Consider the following 15,240-nt stretch of genomic DNA (forward strand, 5'->3'; position numbering starts at 1 on the left):
TAAACCAGAAAGAACGGAGTTCTTCCAGTCGACCGATTCGGGGTAGTCCTCAATCCGTATGAGCGTGTCTACATGCCTAGACTCCCTGTATAAGTTCTGCAAGGATGTTATTGCTGTGTTTGGTCCTGAGTACTTGAGAGAGCCGACTCCTGAAGATACAGGTTGTTTGTTAACGATGAATGCCAGTAGGGGCTTTCCAAGGATGCTTGGCAGTATAGACTGCATGGACTGTGAGTGGAAGAACTGCCCTTATACTTGGCAAGGGCAGTATAAGGGCCATGTCAGGGCTTACACTGTCATACTTGAGGCTGTGACGTCTCAAGATCTCTGGATCTGATACTCTTTCTTTGGCATGGCCGGATCACACAATGGTATCAACGTGCTTCAGCGCTCGCCGGTATTTGCTAGGCTTGTCGAAGGCAACAGCCCACCGGTGAACTTTACTATCAACGGCCACAACTACGACAAAGGATACTACCTGGGTGATGGTATCTATCCTCAGTGGGCCACTATTGTGAAGACAATCCCCAACCCTGTCAGAGAGAAGACGAAAAGATTTGTCCAATGGCAAAAGAGTGCTAGGAATAACACTATTGTGATGACTGCTCCGGCGCCATCACCATGAACTATGCCCGTGCTTTGAGATCAACAGATGTTTTTTTTTCTTATGTTTAATTAATTCAGTTTCAGCATTACTTTTGCGTCAACATAAACTGTATTTTTGTAAAAATTTTCCTTATATGCAAATAACACAAGTTGTACGTCCCATTACTACCGGTTGGTGCAATTTTTTAGGTCAACCGATATCTGGTCAATGTGGTCATCGGTACATTGCTTCATGGCGCCACCACATCTCTGTCCGAAACTACAATCCAACATTTTGCTCATAGCAGGGAAACATTTCCCTCAAAAAGAAAACATTTTGCTCATAGCAGGGAAACAGAGGCAGAGCAATCTATAATGAAAACTCTCGATTTTGGCTTTAAAGCAGAGCTCCCTCTACCGCTCAAGAAAAAAAAAATGTGTGTTTTTCTTTTGCGGGGAAACAAATGCGAGAATTGTTGGTGTTAATTTCGTAAAAAACACGCACGTTCATGAAAAAAATGTTGTGCTGCCCCCATGGAGATATGTGTGACCTTGAGCACTCTTCATGCTCCATATAAGCTACTGTGATGAGCTGGACATTCTGCTGGTTGCAGGGAAGCCGCGTTTTTTTTTAGTTGCGTTGTTTCTCTTTCATGAAAGGCTAAAACCTTCGTTGTTTTTTTTTGGGGGGGGGGGGGGGGGGGAGGGGGGGGGGACTGTATTGCTCGGGAGCAAAATTAGTTATGGTTTTAACTTGAGAATGATGTTTCTTGTAATTGGGTCGATGAATCCCTACATTTTCTTGTAAACTTAGTGAATGATATAACCATTTTGTGAAATTAATAAAGCTACCCATGATGGCATTTGTTCTTCCCTACACAAGGGAATATTTTCTGGACCGCATTGGATCCAAACAACACTACGATCCTCCGTCCTATCAAAGTTCGATAGAACATGACTAATATGTTTTTTAAACAAAACATAAAATGTGTCTCATCAATTACTCAGGACCCTTTTATCTGTCGACTGGACGCCGGGGGGGGGGGGGGGGGGGGGGTTGGCAGCTCCCTTTTTTCCTCGTTTGCTAGGGAGCAGCCAAGCGCGACCCCCACCCGCCCCACAAAGTGTTTTAGTTTAAGACGGTGAGGATGCTTGATGCCTTCATACAGAGATTCAAGGAGCGGCTACTTTAAGATCTAGAGTAACCCTGATTATTATATTTGCCTATTACCTGTTATTTATTTGTGCATCATGACCAGCAGCACGTTGCTTTCGTACCGGGTTGTCCCGGTATTTTTATTAAACCTATAGCCATATTTTATTTCGCCATTTTTGACTGGATGGCGAATAGGTAACTCAAGCTCTTTTGCCCTTCTGCTCGGAGACCAACCGGGCACTTACATGTGACCGTGAGACCATTTAAAAATTATTTTATAAAACGGAAATGAATGTTCTCAAAATAAGTCGAAAGCTTGTGTGTGGTCTTATTATATCGTACTGAGGTTGCACATCGAATTTCATCCTATTTGGAGTCTGTTTGCTATCCGAACATTTGGATATGAGGTGATATTAGCCAGACTAAATAATAAAAGATTGGCAAAATAAAACTCATCTCTTCCCTCATCTCTAAAGCCCAAAGAGTCAGCTAAATCCTAGCCCAAAAGCCTAAGAGTCGCCTAAATCCTAGCCCAAAATCCTAAGCCCGAGGATCGGCCATGAGGAGGGGGCACGAGAGCCGCTAAGGTTCAACGTGCAGATCAAGGACGAGGAAGATATCACCATGCTCATCATTCCGTCAGCCTTGAGAGCGATAACGAAGCAATGGCTGGTCCTGAAGCCTCCTTGCGTCGTGAGGCTCTCAGCTTACAAGTGGTGCGAGTTCTAGATGCAGGTCCAGAACTTGCACTAGCAGCTGGTCCTCGGGAGGGGCTGGCAATACTTTTGCCGCAGTCACAAGTTCGTCTCCGGCGACCTCCTCGTCCTACGGCTCTTCAGGCTCGGCTTCAAGGTCCAGGTCTCCAACACCAGTAGCTCGATCATGTGCAAGGCGAGGTGCCAGAAGCACTGCTACCGGGGCGGCATCCAGCATGCCCTCCTGTTGGTCGGTTTTTGTCTACCTGTCTGTTGTTGATGATCCTTTAAACTTTAGCCGGGTTTAGGACGGGGGGGGGGGGGGGGGGGCGTGCAAGGGCATCATATGTCCCTACTGTCTTGAACCTATGCTTGTACTACGTGATGTCTCTTATGAAGCATTGTTCGTATGTGACCTGCCTGGTGCATTTCGATGGTGAGGCCACCATGTTTGAAAGGGGTGAGCAAAGCCACTAGCTGCACGCAACCAAACGCGTCTGCTCACCTCTGGAAGCACAAATATCAAACCCTAATCTTACCATTGTTGTAATGCAGACAACCAAACAATATACAGATGATGATTTTCTTTTTTACCTGCATTTGCTCAACCAGCTTCAGGTTCAACTAGGAGGGACAAGTAGTGTTGTGGAAAGGAGTAAAGAAAACATCGATGGTTGAACCCACCCAAGACCAAGGAGAAAGAGGTGGGTTCACCTCTCCACTTGTGAGGAGCACGGAAAGAGTTGCACGTACGAGTGAGGAGGTACTCACACGTGGAGTGGAGTGGAGGCAGCCACTGTCACTGTCAGCTCCTCCCCACTTCCCCTCCCTTCTTCTCCCCCAGCCAGCATTAACCGCGCCCCACTCCTACCCCGGAGCTACCGGATCCACAGATCGCCGTCGCCGCCGCGCTTCCCCCCTCCCTCTCCGGCGCCCTCATGGAGACGGACACCCCACCCGCGGCGGCGGCGCCCGGCGTCGGGGCCCAGACCCTCGCGCTCGCGGTGGCCGCGGCCGCGGCCTGCAGCGTGGCCGTGGAGGACAAGGCCACGGCCAAGCGCGCGCGGAAGCGGAGCAGGTACCTCGCCGACTACGAGACCCCCACCATCCTCAACACCCTCCACGGCGACGACGACGACGACTGCATCGTCACCCCGCCTCCGCCTCCGCCTCCAAGAAAGGGGGCGGTGAACGAGGGGCCGGCGCTGCTCCTCCGGCTCCGGCAGGCCAACGTCGCCGCGCCCGACCTGCTCGCCGCGCTCCACCGCTGCGCCGCCTCCCCCTACGAACCCCCGGGGACGGGGGGCGTCGACGCCGGCCTTCTCCTCGGCTTCTTCGCCCTCCACAGGGAAGCCTCCGCCTCCGTCCCCGTGGCCGCCACCCACCGCGCCGGCAAGGACGCTGCCCTGGTTACCACAGGTCAGCATCGCTCTACTGATGCCCCTGCCGCCGCTCGCCCGAATCCATGCCAGGCCATGGCCGTCTCCAACGGATCTGCCGGCAAGGAGGAACAGGCCGGTGGCATTGCCATTGGCCACGCCGCACATGCGCAAGCCCACCACCACATTGGAGCTGGACCACCGAATGCAGCAGCACCACCAGGAGGAGGAGCTGGGCCCAGCAAGAGGAGGAAGAAGAAGGAGGTGACATTCGCACTCGGTGCGCCTACTGCCGCCGGCTGCTCTGCTCAACCCCCCACCCATGGCGTCGGCGCTACTGCCATGGCTTGTTACCCTGCATACGCACAAGCCCACCACGCTGGACCATCAAATGCAGATGCAGCACTAGGGGGCACTGGACCCAGCAAGAGGAAGAAGAAGAAGGTGGCATTCGCACTGGGTGCGCCTGCTAGTGCTGCCGGCGCGGGTTGCTCTGCTCAGCTCGCTGCCACACACAGCAGCAGCACCGGCAGCGCCAGTTCCGCACCCAAGAAGCCGGCCAAGAACAAGAAAGCTGTCAACGGGCAGCAGCATTTCAGCAAGCCGGTGGCCCTCATTCTGCAATTCGCCCCGGGCACCGCCGCCGATCAGCTCCCTTCCAAGGAGCAGCTCCACTCCACACTCCGCGGCTTCGGCCCCCTCATCGAGCCCAGCACCGAGATCACCAAGAAACAGGCGCGCGTCGTGTTCCAGAGCAGCGCCGCCGCGGAGGCCGCCTACAGCTGCGTGCACACGCTCGGCGACTTCGCCGCGGCGCGGCTGCAGTACCTGCGCCCGCCGCCGCCCCCTCCAAAGATCCCGCTCACGGACGTCCGGAAGAACCTCGAGAGGATGATCGCGTCCCTCACCGGCCCAAGGCTGCTCGGCAAGGAGGACAGCGCGTGGAGCCTCGCCGGAGAGATGCAGCACCTTCTGGTCAAGGTCGACCGGGCGCTGAATGCCGGCAGGGCAGGGCCTTCCACCTCAGCTGCTGCTCATCACTATTGATCTCAGCTCTGCTCAGCCATGCTCTGGTCTGCTACATGGAGATAAGCTCTCCATGCCTCCTAGTATGATGGTTAGCTAGTGATCTAGGTGCTCTTGTATATTACTAGCTCTAGTCTAGTTCCACCTAAGCTGCTGCTCATCACCATTGATCTCAGCTCAGCTCAGCTCAGCCCAGCCATGCTCTGGTCTGCTAGATGGAGATAAGCTCCTCCTACCTCCTAGTATAGTTAGTTTAGTCAGTGATCCAGTTGGTCTTCTTGTATATTATGAACTCTAGTCCTGCTAGGTACTGGTCCTGCTCGAATCATCGTAGCTGCTAATTCCCAGTCAGTATGTTTCGATGTCGATCTATACTGGCTGCGGAGACGATCTGGCGATGATCGAGCTTCTAATGCCCATGTGTAATATATATCTACCTGCTACCAGTGAAGTAAGCTATGGTATGCTTGATCCCTCCCCTTGGCATGATGATGATGATGATGATGATGATGATGATGATGATAAAATGCAGTTGGTTTCATTGTAAGTACCTTTCATCTGTGGTTGATAGGCCAGGAACTGCAATCCTGGAGTGAGTTGATCTGGTTGCCATCTTCATTTCAACCTCAGATAGCAAACAGCACCAAAAAAAAGGAAGCTTTTATGCAGAGTTGCAGGCTGATGATAATAAAACCAAGCAAACAAAAAAATTGATGTTTGTTGAAACTGACATCAGTGGTTATGTCAGGCTGCTGGCTGGATCTCCATCAGCACAGCAGTCACCACATCATTCAAGATCCAACTGAATTTTGGCATCTTGGGTGATGCATGCACAACAGAATACCAAAAGCCCTCAATGATGCATACCAACAACAATATCAGCATCACAAGAATGCATTATAGCATCACAAGCAATATGATATCTGACCCACAACACGATAGTCGGCAAAACCTGGATAATCAAACAATCCACAAACAGATTTGTACAGATGGCACAACCATAACAATATTTTCTTGTTTTTTTCAGTGTACAGCAGATAGTATACATAATCTAAACTCACAATCATCACAAATGGCTAGATTTTAAGTCTGGCTTATTCTTTTATTCCATCTCTAGCCGCCCCGTGGCTGTTGCTGCAGCGGCAATCCAAACATTGTTCACAAACTTACGACAAACTGCCATATCATCTACCAGGATCTTGCTTGGAACTTTTAGATTGTGTTGCGATTGTCGGGGTGGTCCAGCTGTCTAAGCAGCAGCTTCCGCCTGCTCTTCGATCTCGCTGCGTCCAGCATCACTTGCGGCACTCCCATTAACCGGCACTTCAGTGGCGGCGGCGGAAGGCGAGCTCGCGGCACCGTTCACCTGCACCTCACCATCAGCCTCGGACGTGTCGCTAGACGGTTGCTTCGTAAGAGACTTCTGTTGACGAATAGCAGCCGCCGCTTCTGGCATGGCGACACCTGGAGGCTGAGGGGGGACCCATTGACGCTGAGGCGGCGGCCTTTCCACAACACCGCTGCTGTGCGCCAGCGGCCTCGGCTCCTCTGCATGGAAATCAGGGGCCTTCCCGTTCTGGTGGTACGAGGGGGCATAGTTGTCCTGAGCTTGGGAGTATGATCCATCCTCGCTCAAGTACGCGTTGGATCTATAAGCAAGCTTTTGTTCTGCGTGTTGCAGCATCTCCAATGCCTGCTGCGTCTAGCAATAGAGATAGGACACTGTTAGTCAGTTGTTATAACACTGCTGCGTCTAGTAAAAAGAAGCACCCTTGTTTGCAGCAAAGATAAGGCTCAGGGTCATCATATCATACCTTGGTCCCAGAAGATCTATTATCCCCTCGCTGCACCGTCTGCTGAAAGTCGGAATGTCATGCAAAGACAGGTCAGACAATATGCAAGTAAAGTTCGATACATAATTTACTTGAGTCAATTAACTCAAGTGTGAAAATCATCCAAAGCTAGACTGAAGGTTTTGCTACAGCAAATGACATAATCTCCCCCAATATAATGTGCATCATGCAACACCAAATGTGTGTGTTCAAGAGTCAATCCAGCTCATATTCAATATTTCAGCAAAAGCAAGATGTATTAATTATATAACCTGATTGGTTTCTTACCTCGACATAAGATCTTGAATATGACCCGGAGGTAGGTTCAGTAGGTGCTGGCGCAAACGAAGGCCTCCCTGCTCAGCAAACACCCAATGGTAAGTAGCAAGAAAGACGGAAGCACCCAATGGATCTTAGCAAGAGATGCTGACCTGAGCCGAAGTCACTGTTTGGGGCACCATACATATTAGGTTGCTACAAAAAAGGAAAAGCAGTTCAGTAATCGGACAGTTATATCCAAAGCATGAGCATATTATTGAAGGTGTTATAACAGGATGAAGAAAAGGAGTGCACACCTGAGGAGGTCTCCATGGAGTGTTAACAGGCCCTAAACATTGTGGTCAAACAAACAATAATTTGGTCAGATCCTCATAGTTATATGCGTCGACAGTCATAGTAAAATATGTCTGATCTAGGGCATGCATGCATGCATATGGCTTTATGTGACATTTTCACAAGATAAGCTGTGCACTTTCCGATACAGGGTGGATGGGAGGTTGAACAGCATAGAGTCAAAGGTCTTTAGCATTGTTCCCTCTATAATTAGACCAGCTTTGCAGCGTGTTTGATGCAAAGAAAGAACAATGGAGTATGAAACGGTACAGGTGGATTTATACAGCATTATGAAATGACGCAGATGGATTTATACAGCATTGTGCCGACATAAGGTGGATATCTTGTGATGCAGGTGAAAAAATAAAGCTTGGCATTGGCTAATGGGAAGTGGAACAGCATAGCAAAACAAGCCTTCCCTTTAAATGATGGGCCAAGATAGTCTTTAAGGTTTTCAGCATTGTTCCTGCCGTAACTAGATTAACTTTGCATCCTAAATCAAATACTCCCTCCGTCCGGAAATACTCGTCCCAAAAATAGATGTATCTAGACGTATTTTAGTTCTAGATACATCCGTTTCTATTCATTTTCGTGACAAGTAATTACGGACGGAGGGAGTACAACAAAGTGAAATGGTGCACAGATTTTGTTTGATACTAACCATTCCTTGTGGCGGAGGGGGCATGCTCTTCCAGTGGGCGGTAGTGCGAAAACCTATCCTCCCTTGTAATATTTACGGAGTCCCTGCTATGGCTCAACGACTCACTCAATGATTTCAACACCTTTGCTTGGGAATCCAGGGCTTGCGTCAAAGTCACAAGTATCTTCTTTTCTGCCAAAACATAAGTAGAATTGATATAAGATAAACAGAAACGGTGTGATCAACTGAGATGAAGATAAAGTTGCATATGCAGGTAACTGAACTAGTGTGATGAACTAAGAAGGAGCAGTGTTTAGGTAGGATACCTTCGTCCTTGGAAGCGAGCAACTCCTGGTTGGTCTGAGCGATGGCGGAAACGGCCATCGCGGAGGCCTTGACGGCCTCCCTGGTCTCCTCGTCGATCTTGGCCTTGAGCTCGGTCGCCTCATGGCCCTCGGCGACGACCCTGCGGATCCATGACTTGAGCCTGGGAAGGAGCAGCTTCTGCGCAACAGGTAGGTAAGCTGGCTGTTAATGGCTGAGATAAAAAGGTCTGAAACCTGCAGAGAATAGAGGAGGGGAGGTAGAGTATACTACCTTGACAAAGACTGCGGCGCTGGCTCCGAAGCCGAGCAGCAGCCCGGCGGCGATGAAGGCGCGGTACCAGGTGAGCCTGGGCTGCGGCGCGGCGACGACGATGGGCCCTGCCGCTGGCTGCGCGTAAGCTTGCGGGGCGGCGGCTGGGACAGGGGACTGGGTCTGGGTGGGAGGGGACGCGGTGGTGGGCGGCGGGTCCTGCAGAGCAGCAGAGCAGAGCAGGTTAGCTACTAGAACAAGCAGGAGTAGCAGATGGGGAATTGGAAGAGCGAGTGGCGATGCGTACGGGGACTCGTCGGAAGGCCTCGTCGATCTCGTCGTTGGTGAGGCCCTTGTTCTGGAGGAAGGAGCGGCGGTAGACGACGGCGGAGCCCCTGACCTTGGGGTGGGACAGGAACTTGACGGCGTTCTGCACGTACTCCTCCCTCACCGGCTGCGGCGGCGCCTCGAAAGCCAGCTGCTTCTCGCCGGCGCCGGCGGCATCTGCTGCTGGTGATTCAGGACAGGATAATTGGGTTGGTCAGCAGCGATCGAATTGGGGAATCGAGGGGGCAGAGAAAGAGAGAGAAGCAGATGACGGACCTTGCGGCGCCGACGCCGGCGGCTGCGACGGCTGATTGGAGTCCATCCCCCTCCCTGGACCTGCCCCGAGCCCCGATGAGATGAGACGGGAGTCGCCCCCTGAGCTTGAGATCTGTGTGGGCGTCAACCCACCCCAGCAAGGCGGTCAAGAAGAGATTATTTTTTCTTTTTCGATTGATTGATGAGTCGAGGAGGCGATGCACACGGCGCCGCCTCCCTTCTACAGCAGCAGCAGCAGTTTGAGAAGCAGTTGAGTTGGATTATCTATCCTCTTCTATTCTCTCCTCTCCTCTCCTCTGCCTTCTTTCTTTGCCTTCCACCCAAAATTACTTTTTTTGTGTGTCCCTTCTTTTTTCTTTTTCGGAACTTCTTCTTCCTCCTCTTCCTCTTTTTCTTCCTCGTACACTTTTTGTCATTCAACACCGTCCATCAAACAACTGCAAAGCCAGGCCGAATATTTGAAATCCAACAAACCGGCAGCAGCAAAGCGCTACGAGGTTTGCGGGCGTCCGGAATCGGATGTGCACCACATAGGCACCCAACTGAGCGGCCCCGGCAAAACCCTCATCACGTGTTCAGCTCTCGAAGCATCGCCGCGTATTCACATCCTCTCGAATCGGGCACGAGAGGACAGCCGCCTACCTGCATTCATGCCAATCAGACAAACATGAACGGAGGGCTCAACGGAGCCGCTACAATGTGGTAACACGGTGACTGAAAAGTTTACCCCCCCTCCTCCTTCGCTCCCATCGTCCACACACTGCAAAGATGAGCAAGTCTGACAGTGGCTCCGGGTGGTTCTCAACGCTGGCGAGTGAAGGTCATCCAAATCACAACACCCCCGCCCGTCGGCGCCGACAATTAAGGAGGGGGTGGTGATCTTCGACGAGACCCCCTATCCGACGCCTATAAAATGAAAAAAACTCGATGCCACACATATTTCTCATCCATCACAAACAAATCAACAAGCAGAAGCAGCCGCCTATCCTACACATACAAACTACTCCCTCCGTCCGAAAACACTTGTCATTAAAATGGATAAAAAGAGATGCATCTAGAACTAAAATATGTTTAGATACATCTTCTTTTATTCATTTTGATGACAAGTATTTCCAGACGGAGAGAGTATAAGTCTTTTTAGATATTTCAATATGGACTGCGTGCAAAACAAAATGAATGAATCTACACTTTAAACTGTGTCTATATACATCCCTATATAGTCCATATTGAAAATATCTAGAAAGACTTATATTTAGGAACGGATGGAGTACTACTACAAAGAGAAAGCAGGAGCCTACACATACCATACATATAACCTCTCCATTCACTATAGCAACAAATCTTTCAACGAGTCTCTCTTTGTAACAACCATACATACATACATACATACATGTGTAATCTACACGCCAAACATGTTTTCCACCCCCTCAATCTCCCTCTCAGCGATCCCGCAGCTCATGCCCATCTTCAACCACCACCACCACGCCGCCCGCCACCTCAGCCCCATCAACGACCACCGCTCGCCCGCCCTCAGCGTCATCACCGCCGTCGTGATGCCCCACCACGGGCCGGAGCAGCAGGCCCTGCAGCCGCACCAGGTAGCTCTGCCCCGGCCCCGGCTGTGGCCCCACGTACCGGCTCACCACCGCCTCTCCACCGCTGCTCCCTGAGGGGCGGTCCTGCTGCAGCATCTCGCTGCTGGAGCGGATGCCGTTGAGCGCGCTCAGGTCCAGGTTGGGGAACACGGAGCAGCGGCAGCGCGGGCACTTGACGTTCAGCCGCAGCCACTGGTCGATGCACTCCACGTGGAAGTTGTGCGCGCAGGGGAGCCCCCGCACCTCGTTGCCCACCTTGAACTCCTCCAGGCAGATCGGGCACTCGCTGCAGTCTGTTGGGACGGCTTTCAGCATGAACTTGGGGAGCTCCTGGATAAGAGCCTCCACAGCTTCTCTCTGAATGAAGCACCACAACAAAAATAGCACATTTAGACGCATTCTTCTTCTCGTCCATGTGAATTGCTACACCTATTTAATTTGTGTGAGCGACTCACCTGGGCTGCTGTCAGATAAAGACCAGGATGGTATGCAGTGTCCTGGCCCATTCCTCTCAGTTCCAAGCCGACCGCCTCAAATGCCCAGTCAGGCACACGAATCATGTCAACCAAAACCTGCACACATCAACATAACGTTAATTACGCCATCGCCATATTACCTTCCTACTGCTAGAAATAAGGTAGCTAGCAAGCTCTAGTGTAGATTTGAATTTGAAACTTGTGTACCGAGGCATTATAATAGGTAATCCTGACTGCTTTGGACACACTGAACAGAAGTAGTACCGATAAAGATCTGTGATAATTTGATCTGATGCATTTAAGCTTCTAATGTTGACAGATCACTTCCTACATCCAACGTCAGTACAGAAATAAACGGAAGCATTACCCCGTATTCAGAGACCGGAATCCCCTGCTGTGCCCTCAGGCGGAGTGCATGCCTTCGGTTTAGCCACTGCCATGGAAATAAAAACATGGAAAATGTCAAGTTCCACTGATAATCATAACAGCCCAGTACAATCATGGTCACTGGTTCAGTTTGTCCTGTGCAAATACAAAGAACACTCAACAGATTTGTCATGTTTTTTAGTAACTGGATATGATACTAACTGATGCAAATCAAATTTGAACACTCCAATGTCGAATTGGCAACTCAGTACACGCATCAAACAGAAGTTTAATACCTTCAATTCAAAGGGCAATAGACATGAATGTCACTGCAGCCAAGTAAGACACAAGCAGGTTAAACTAACTAGAATAGTCTATGAAGATTGAAGAGATATGCTACATCAGTAGATTTTCATTGACATGAACCTTCCTAAAGCTAAATATTGACACCTTTTGTATAATAATCATGTATAAGCAGCACTTCAATAATATTTCAATCACATTCAAGCTTTGATTTTGTATGGACAAATTATGCAGCAGTACCTTTCCAACAGCCACGCATGCAATACAGGCAAGCCCACAGTAACTGAAAAGCAGCCATATCAGGAAGCCCCATTTTTGTCCTTCCTCTGGCAGCTGTACACGGGGTGAATGTGCAGTGAGTAGCAATTCTCTCCATGTATGGTGATGGTAAAATTTGCTTCCACAATAAAGAACTTACGCAGCTCCTTGCACTGTTAAACCACAATGTTCCTATCACAGTCCAAACCCACAGGAAGGGATACAGAAGAAGAACAAGGACTGACAGAACAACTATCCTCCCACAGAAACGAGTATATCTCTGTTGCCATCCAAGATCCCTGTGATTTGTTACACAAAAATGTCACTGATGTACGGCAAGGTTTACAAGTTAATCCGGTTCTCTCGGAAAAAAGAGAGGTAGAGAGGTAGTAATCTTAAAACACAGACATAAGACCCCCAACAATAGGCAGAGTACCATCTGCTGTTGTAGAAAATTGTTTTTGTCTTAAAGAGTGCCAATGCATCAAAAGAAATGACCATGTCCTGTTTTATTGAATATTGTTACTGTTGTCATGGAATTGTACCAACGATGTAACTCTAACTACAGAACCATAAACACCCACAGCCCACAGCTAACTCTTATTTTCTTCAGAAATATATGAAGACACAGTTCTGTTTGAATCAAAAATTAAGGTATCCCTAAAACCAGATTATGCAAAACACTGGCGTTGCGCTATTGTGTTTGAAAATAATGTGTAAAACGCTCAAAGACACTAACATTACTATCTCTGGTAAATGATGCCACCATAAATTGTTACTGTGTCCCTTACTCTAGTTGTTAGTACATGAATCTTAGCCTAAGTACCTACCTCACGTAGTATGAACTCACAAATCCACAAGAATGCCTGTGTAATTATGTCTTGTTTTATTCCATATATTGTTACTACTGTCACAGAATTCTACCGCAGTGTAACTCTAATTATATTCAAAAATGTTTAAAGCCCAACTTGTGCTTGAATAAAAAACAGTTATACAAGAAACCAGATTATGGAAAACGCCGGTGTTGCCCTGTGGTGACGCAAGGAAAATAAGGCAGTAACTAGGACAAAATAATGTGTACAATGCTCGAAGACGCTGACAATACTAGCTCTGATAAATTATGTCATTGTCACCATAAAGTACGGACTGTGGCTTCCTCCAAAACTGGCAGACTAGTTTCAGAGGGTTATGACCATGTTTAAGTAATGAACATGCCAATAAGTCGGGGGGCGCATAATGCGTTCAACTAGTAGCTCATTTTTTTTGCTGGCATTTTTTCTTGGGTTGGGGCTGATGCCAGTTTTACTTATCCAAATTTATGTGTGAAGAGTAGACTACAGGCTTTAAATTATGTTGCCTAAGTGGCGCATAAAACTGAATCCAAGACTGAACATTCACTTGATTGGAATAGCAGTGGAGGCTTTGCATTGTTTTGCGTGAGCAGAGCATGTTACACTTGATCCAAAACTGAACATTCGCTCGAGTCTCTCACTAGTAATAGGGGCTTGAGCATGTTGAATACATGTGGTATCATTTAGGCATTTGGATGGAATGCACTAGTAGAATATTCAGGCAGTCAGATGTTTTAGAAAGGGGTACAGTGTCCTCCCTTGTTATCCTGGTGGTTGGTGCATGAATCTTAACCTAATAAGTTTGTGTAGCTCAGTTTTGAAGTATGAATTCATTGAGGAATGCGCAGTTGGGCTAGGCAGAGGCATGTGAAAGAGAATGGTGGTGCAGGAAGTAAAAGGGGGGATAATAATAGTTGGGGGTGACTTACAGCCCCATCCCTGCTGCGAGTCCGTTGTCGAGGAACATGAGGAGGCGGAAGACGAAGACGGTGGTGTAGTCGACGACGATCCATATGTGGAGCGGGTGGGCGCAGAGGCGGTACCTCCTCCAGTTGATGGACACGATGATTCTATATTATGAGACCAAAGCAAGCAAGCGAGCAAACACTTAGGCATTCATGCATACATACATAGATACATAGAAAATTGAAGAAGCAAATGAAATGAAAACAGATCAATTCAGACGTACACGCTGGTGGCGAGCATGGAGAGGAAGAAGCCGTCGTACCTGCAGCAAGCAATCAGATTCATATACATACATACATTTTCATCATCAGTCAGTAATAAGAAGAAGAAAAAGAAACAGTGGGGATCGAAAGGGGAGTGGATAGAGGAACCGAGCGAGCGAGGGTTAGAGAGGGGACGGTGTACCACTTGAAATCGACGCCCCGCATCGCCATTCCGTTTGGTGAGATCTGGGGCTGGCTGCGGCGGCGGCGGAACGACCTTGGAATCCACCCGCATCCGTCGCCTCCGCTCCCTCCGCGTCGAGGGTTTGGGTGGATGGATGGATGGATGCGGGGACAAACGGGAGCGCCCAAACGGAACGGAATCGATGGGGATGGGATGAAGAAGATGGTTGTGGGGACAGTGACCGCACGGCGGAGAGGTAGGAGGAGCCGATCAACTCACCCCGCTCGCCTACTCCTACCTACCCGCCTACCCCCTGCCACGTGGGGTAGCACGGCATGGGCCCAGCCGTCGGTGCCGTGTGGGTAGGTCATGTCTGCGTGCTCGCTCGCTCGCTCGCTACTGTGACTCATGATGTTACGCTACGGGGCCACGGCGCTAGGCAACACTCACTGCTGGGGTGGGGCTCCTACGGACGGACGGCTCCTACTGAGACACGTTCATTCTCATACCATCTCGAGTAGATCACCTCTGCTTCGTACCCCCATCCCCTTTGTCATGTTACCATCTAGTTAAGGCTGCCAGATCGGGACCCCCTACACGAGATATGCCAGATTTGACCACACAATGATACTTCACCCAAAGACTATTGTGGTCCACCAAGGATACTATTTCCCTCTCGGATATAGCATTTCTTAAAAGCCCTTGCTAATGAGTATGAAACCAATCTGAACACCCATTGAAGCAAATAGTTCATATCCCCTCACCCTTACTTACCGTTTCCCTTTTTCAAATCAAGCATTGTCTGCTTTATGTTCTTTTACCATTGTATGATCATGAGTTTCTTGCTTATTGTTTGGATCATACCGTAAAACCTAAGAAGGAACAAAGAACTCGTATGTAGCTAGTTGCCCAAGGTTTTTGCCTCCTATTGTAA

The 15,240-nt window shown here is 49.3% G+C and overlaps 3 protein-coding genes across 6 annotated transcripts; 1 reads left to right on the top strand and 2 right to left on the bottom strand.

The window, feature by feature from the left end:
* The first annotated feature begins 3,102 nt into the window (after window positions 1–3,102).
* Window positions 3,103–5,315, top strand: LOC125541112 (uncharacterized). The gene has a single exon (XM_048704593.2). The coding sequence runs from the start codon at window positions 3,375–3,377 to the stop codon at window positions 4,860–4,862; it is 1,488 nt and encodes a 495-aa protein (XP_048560550.2). The 5' UTR covers window positions 3,103–3,374; the 3' UTR covers window positions 4,863–5,315.
* A 483-nt stretch (window positions 5,316–5,798) lies between these two features.
* Window positions 5,799–9,389, bottom strand: LOC125541123 (peroxisomal membrane protein PEX14). Of its 4 annotated transcripts, none has more exons than XM_048704609.2 (10): window positions 9,105–9,389; window positions 8,809–9,011; window positions 8,523–8,720; window positions 8,252–8,429; window positions 7,947–8,117; window positions 7,249–7,280; window positions 7,105–7,147; window positions 6,962–7,029; window positions 6,656–6,694; window positions 5,799–6,543 (listed from the first exon to the last, which is right to left on the bottom strand). In XM_048704609.2, the coding sequence occupies exons 1-10, from the start codon at window positions 9,148–9,150 to the stop codon at window positions 6,091–6,093; spliced, it is 1,431 nt and encodes a 476-aa protein (XP_048560566.2). In that variant the 5' UTR covers window positions 9,151–9,389; the 3' UTR covers window positions 5,799–6,090. The 4 variants fall into 4 exon arrangements, with proteins under 4 accessions (XP_048560566.2, XP_048560559.2, XP_048560571.2 ...); XM_048704602.2 differs by having other exon boundaries at window positions 6,656–6,697; XM_048704614.2 differs by having other exon boundaries at window positions 6,656–6,697; window positions 8,809–9,008; window positions 9,105–9,388.
* Window positions 9,390–10,287: 898 nt separating this feature from the next.
* SIS3 (SUGAR-INSENSITIVE 3) lies at window positions 10,288–14,564 on the bottom strand. Its single transcript, XM_048704622.2, has 8 exons — window positions 14,325–14,564; window positions 14,143–14,181; window positions 13,883–14,023; window positions 12,263–12,401; window positions 12,085–12,177; window positions 11,543–11,608; window positions 11,155–11,271; window positions 10,288–11,056 (listed from the first exon to the last, which is right to left on the bottom strand). Exons 1-8 carry the CDS (start codon window positions 14,351–14,353, stop codon window positions 10,544–10,546), a joined length of 1,137 nt encoding a protein of 378 aa, XP_048560579.1. The 5' UTR covers window positions 14,354–14,564; the 3' UTR covers window positions 10,288–10,543.
* Window positions 14,565–15,240: the final 676 nt, after the last annotated feature.

This window comes from Triticum urartu, chromosome 1A (assembly GCF_056163025.1).
Source record: "Triticum urartu cultivar PI428250 chromosome 1A, HENAU_Tu73, whole genome shotgun sequence".
In the NCBI taxonomy this organism is placed as follows: Eukaryota; Viridiplantae; Streptophyta; class Magnoliopsida; order Poales; family Poaceae; genus Triticum; species Triticum urartu.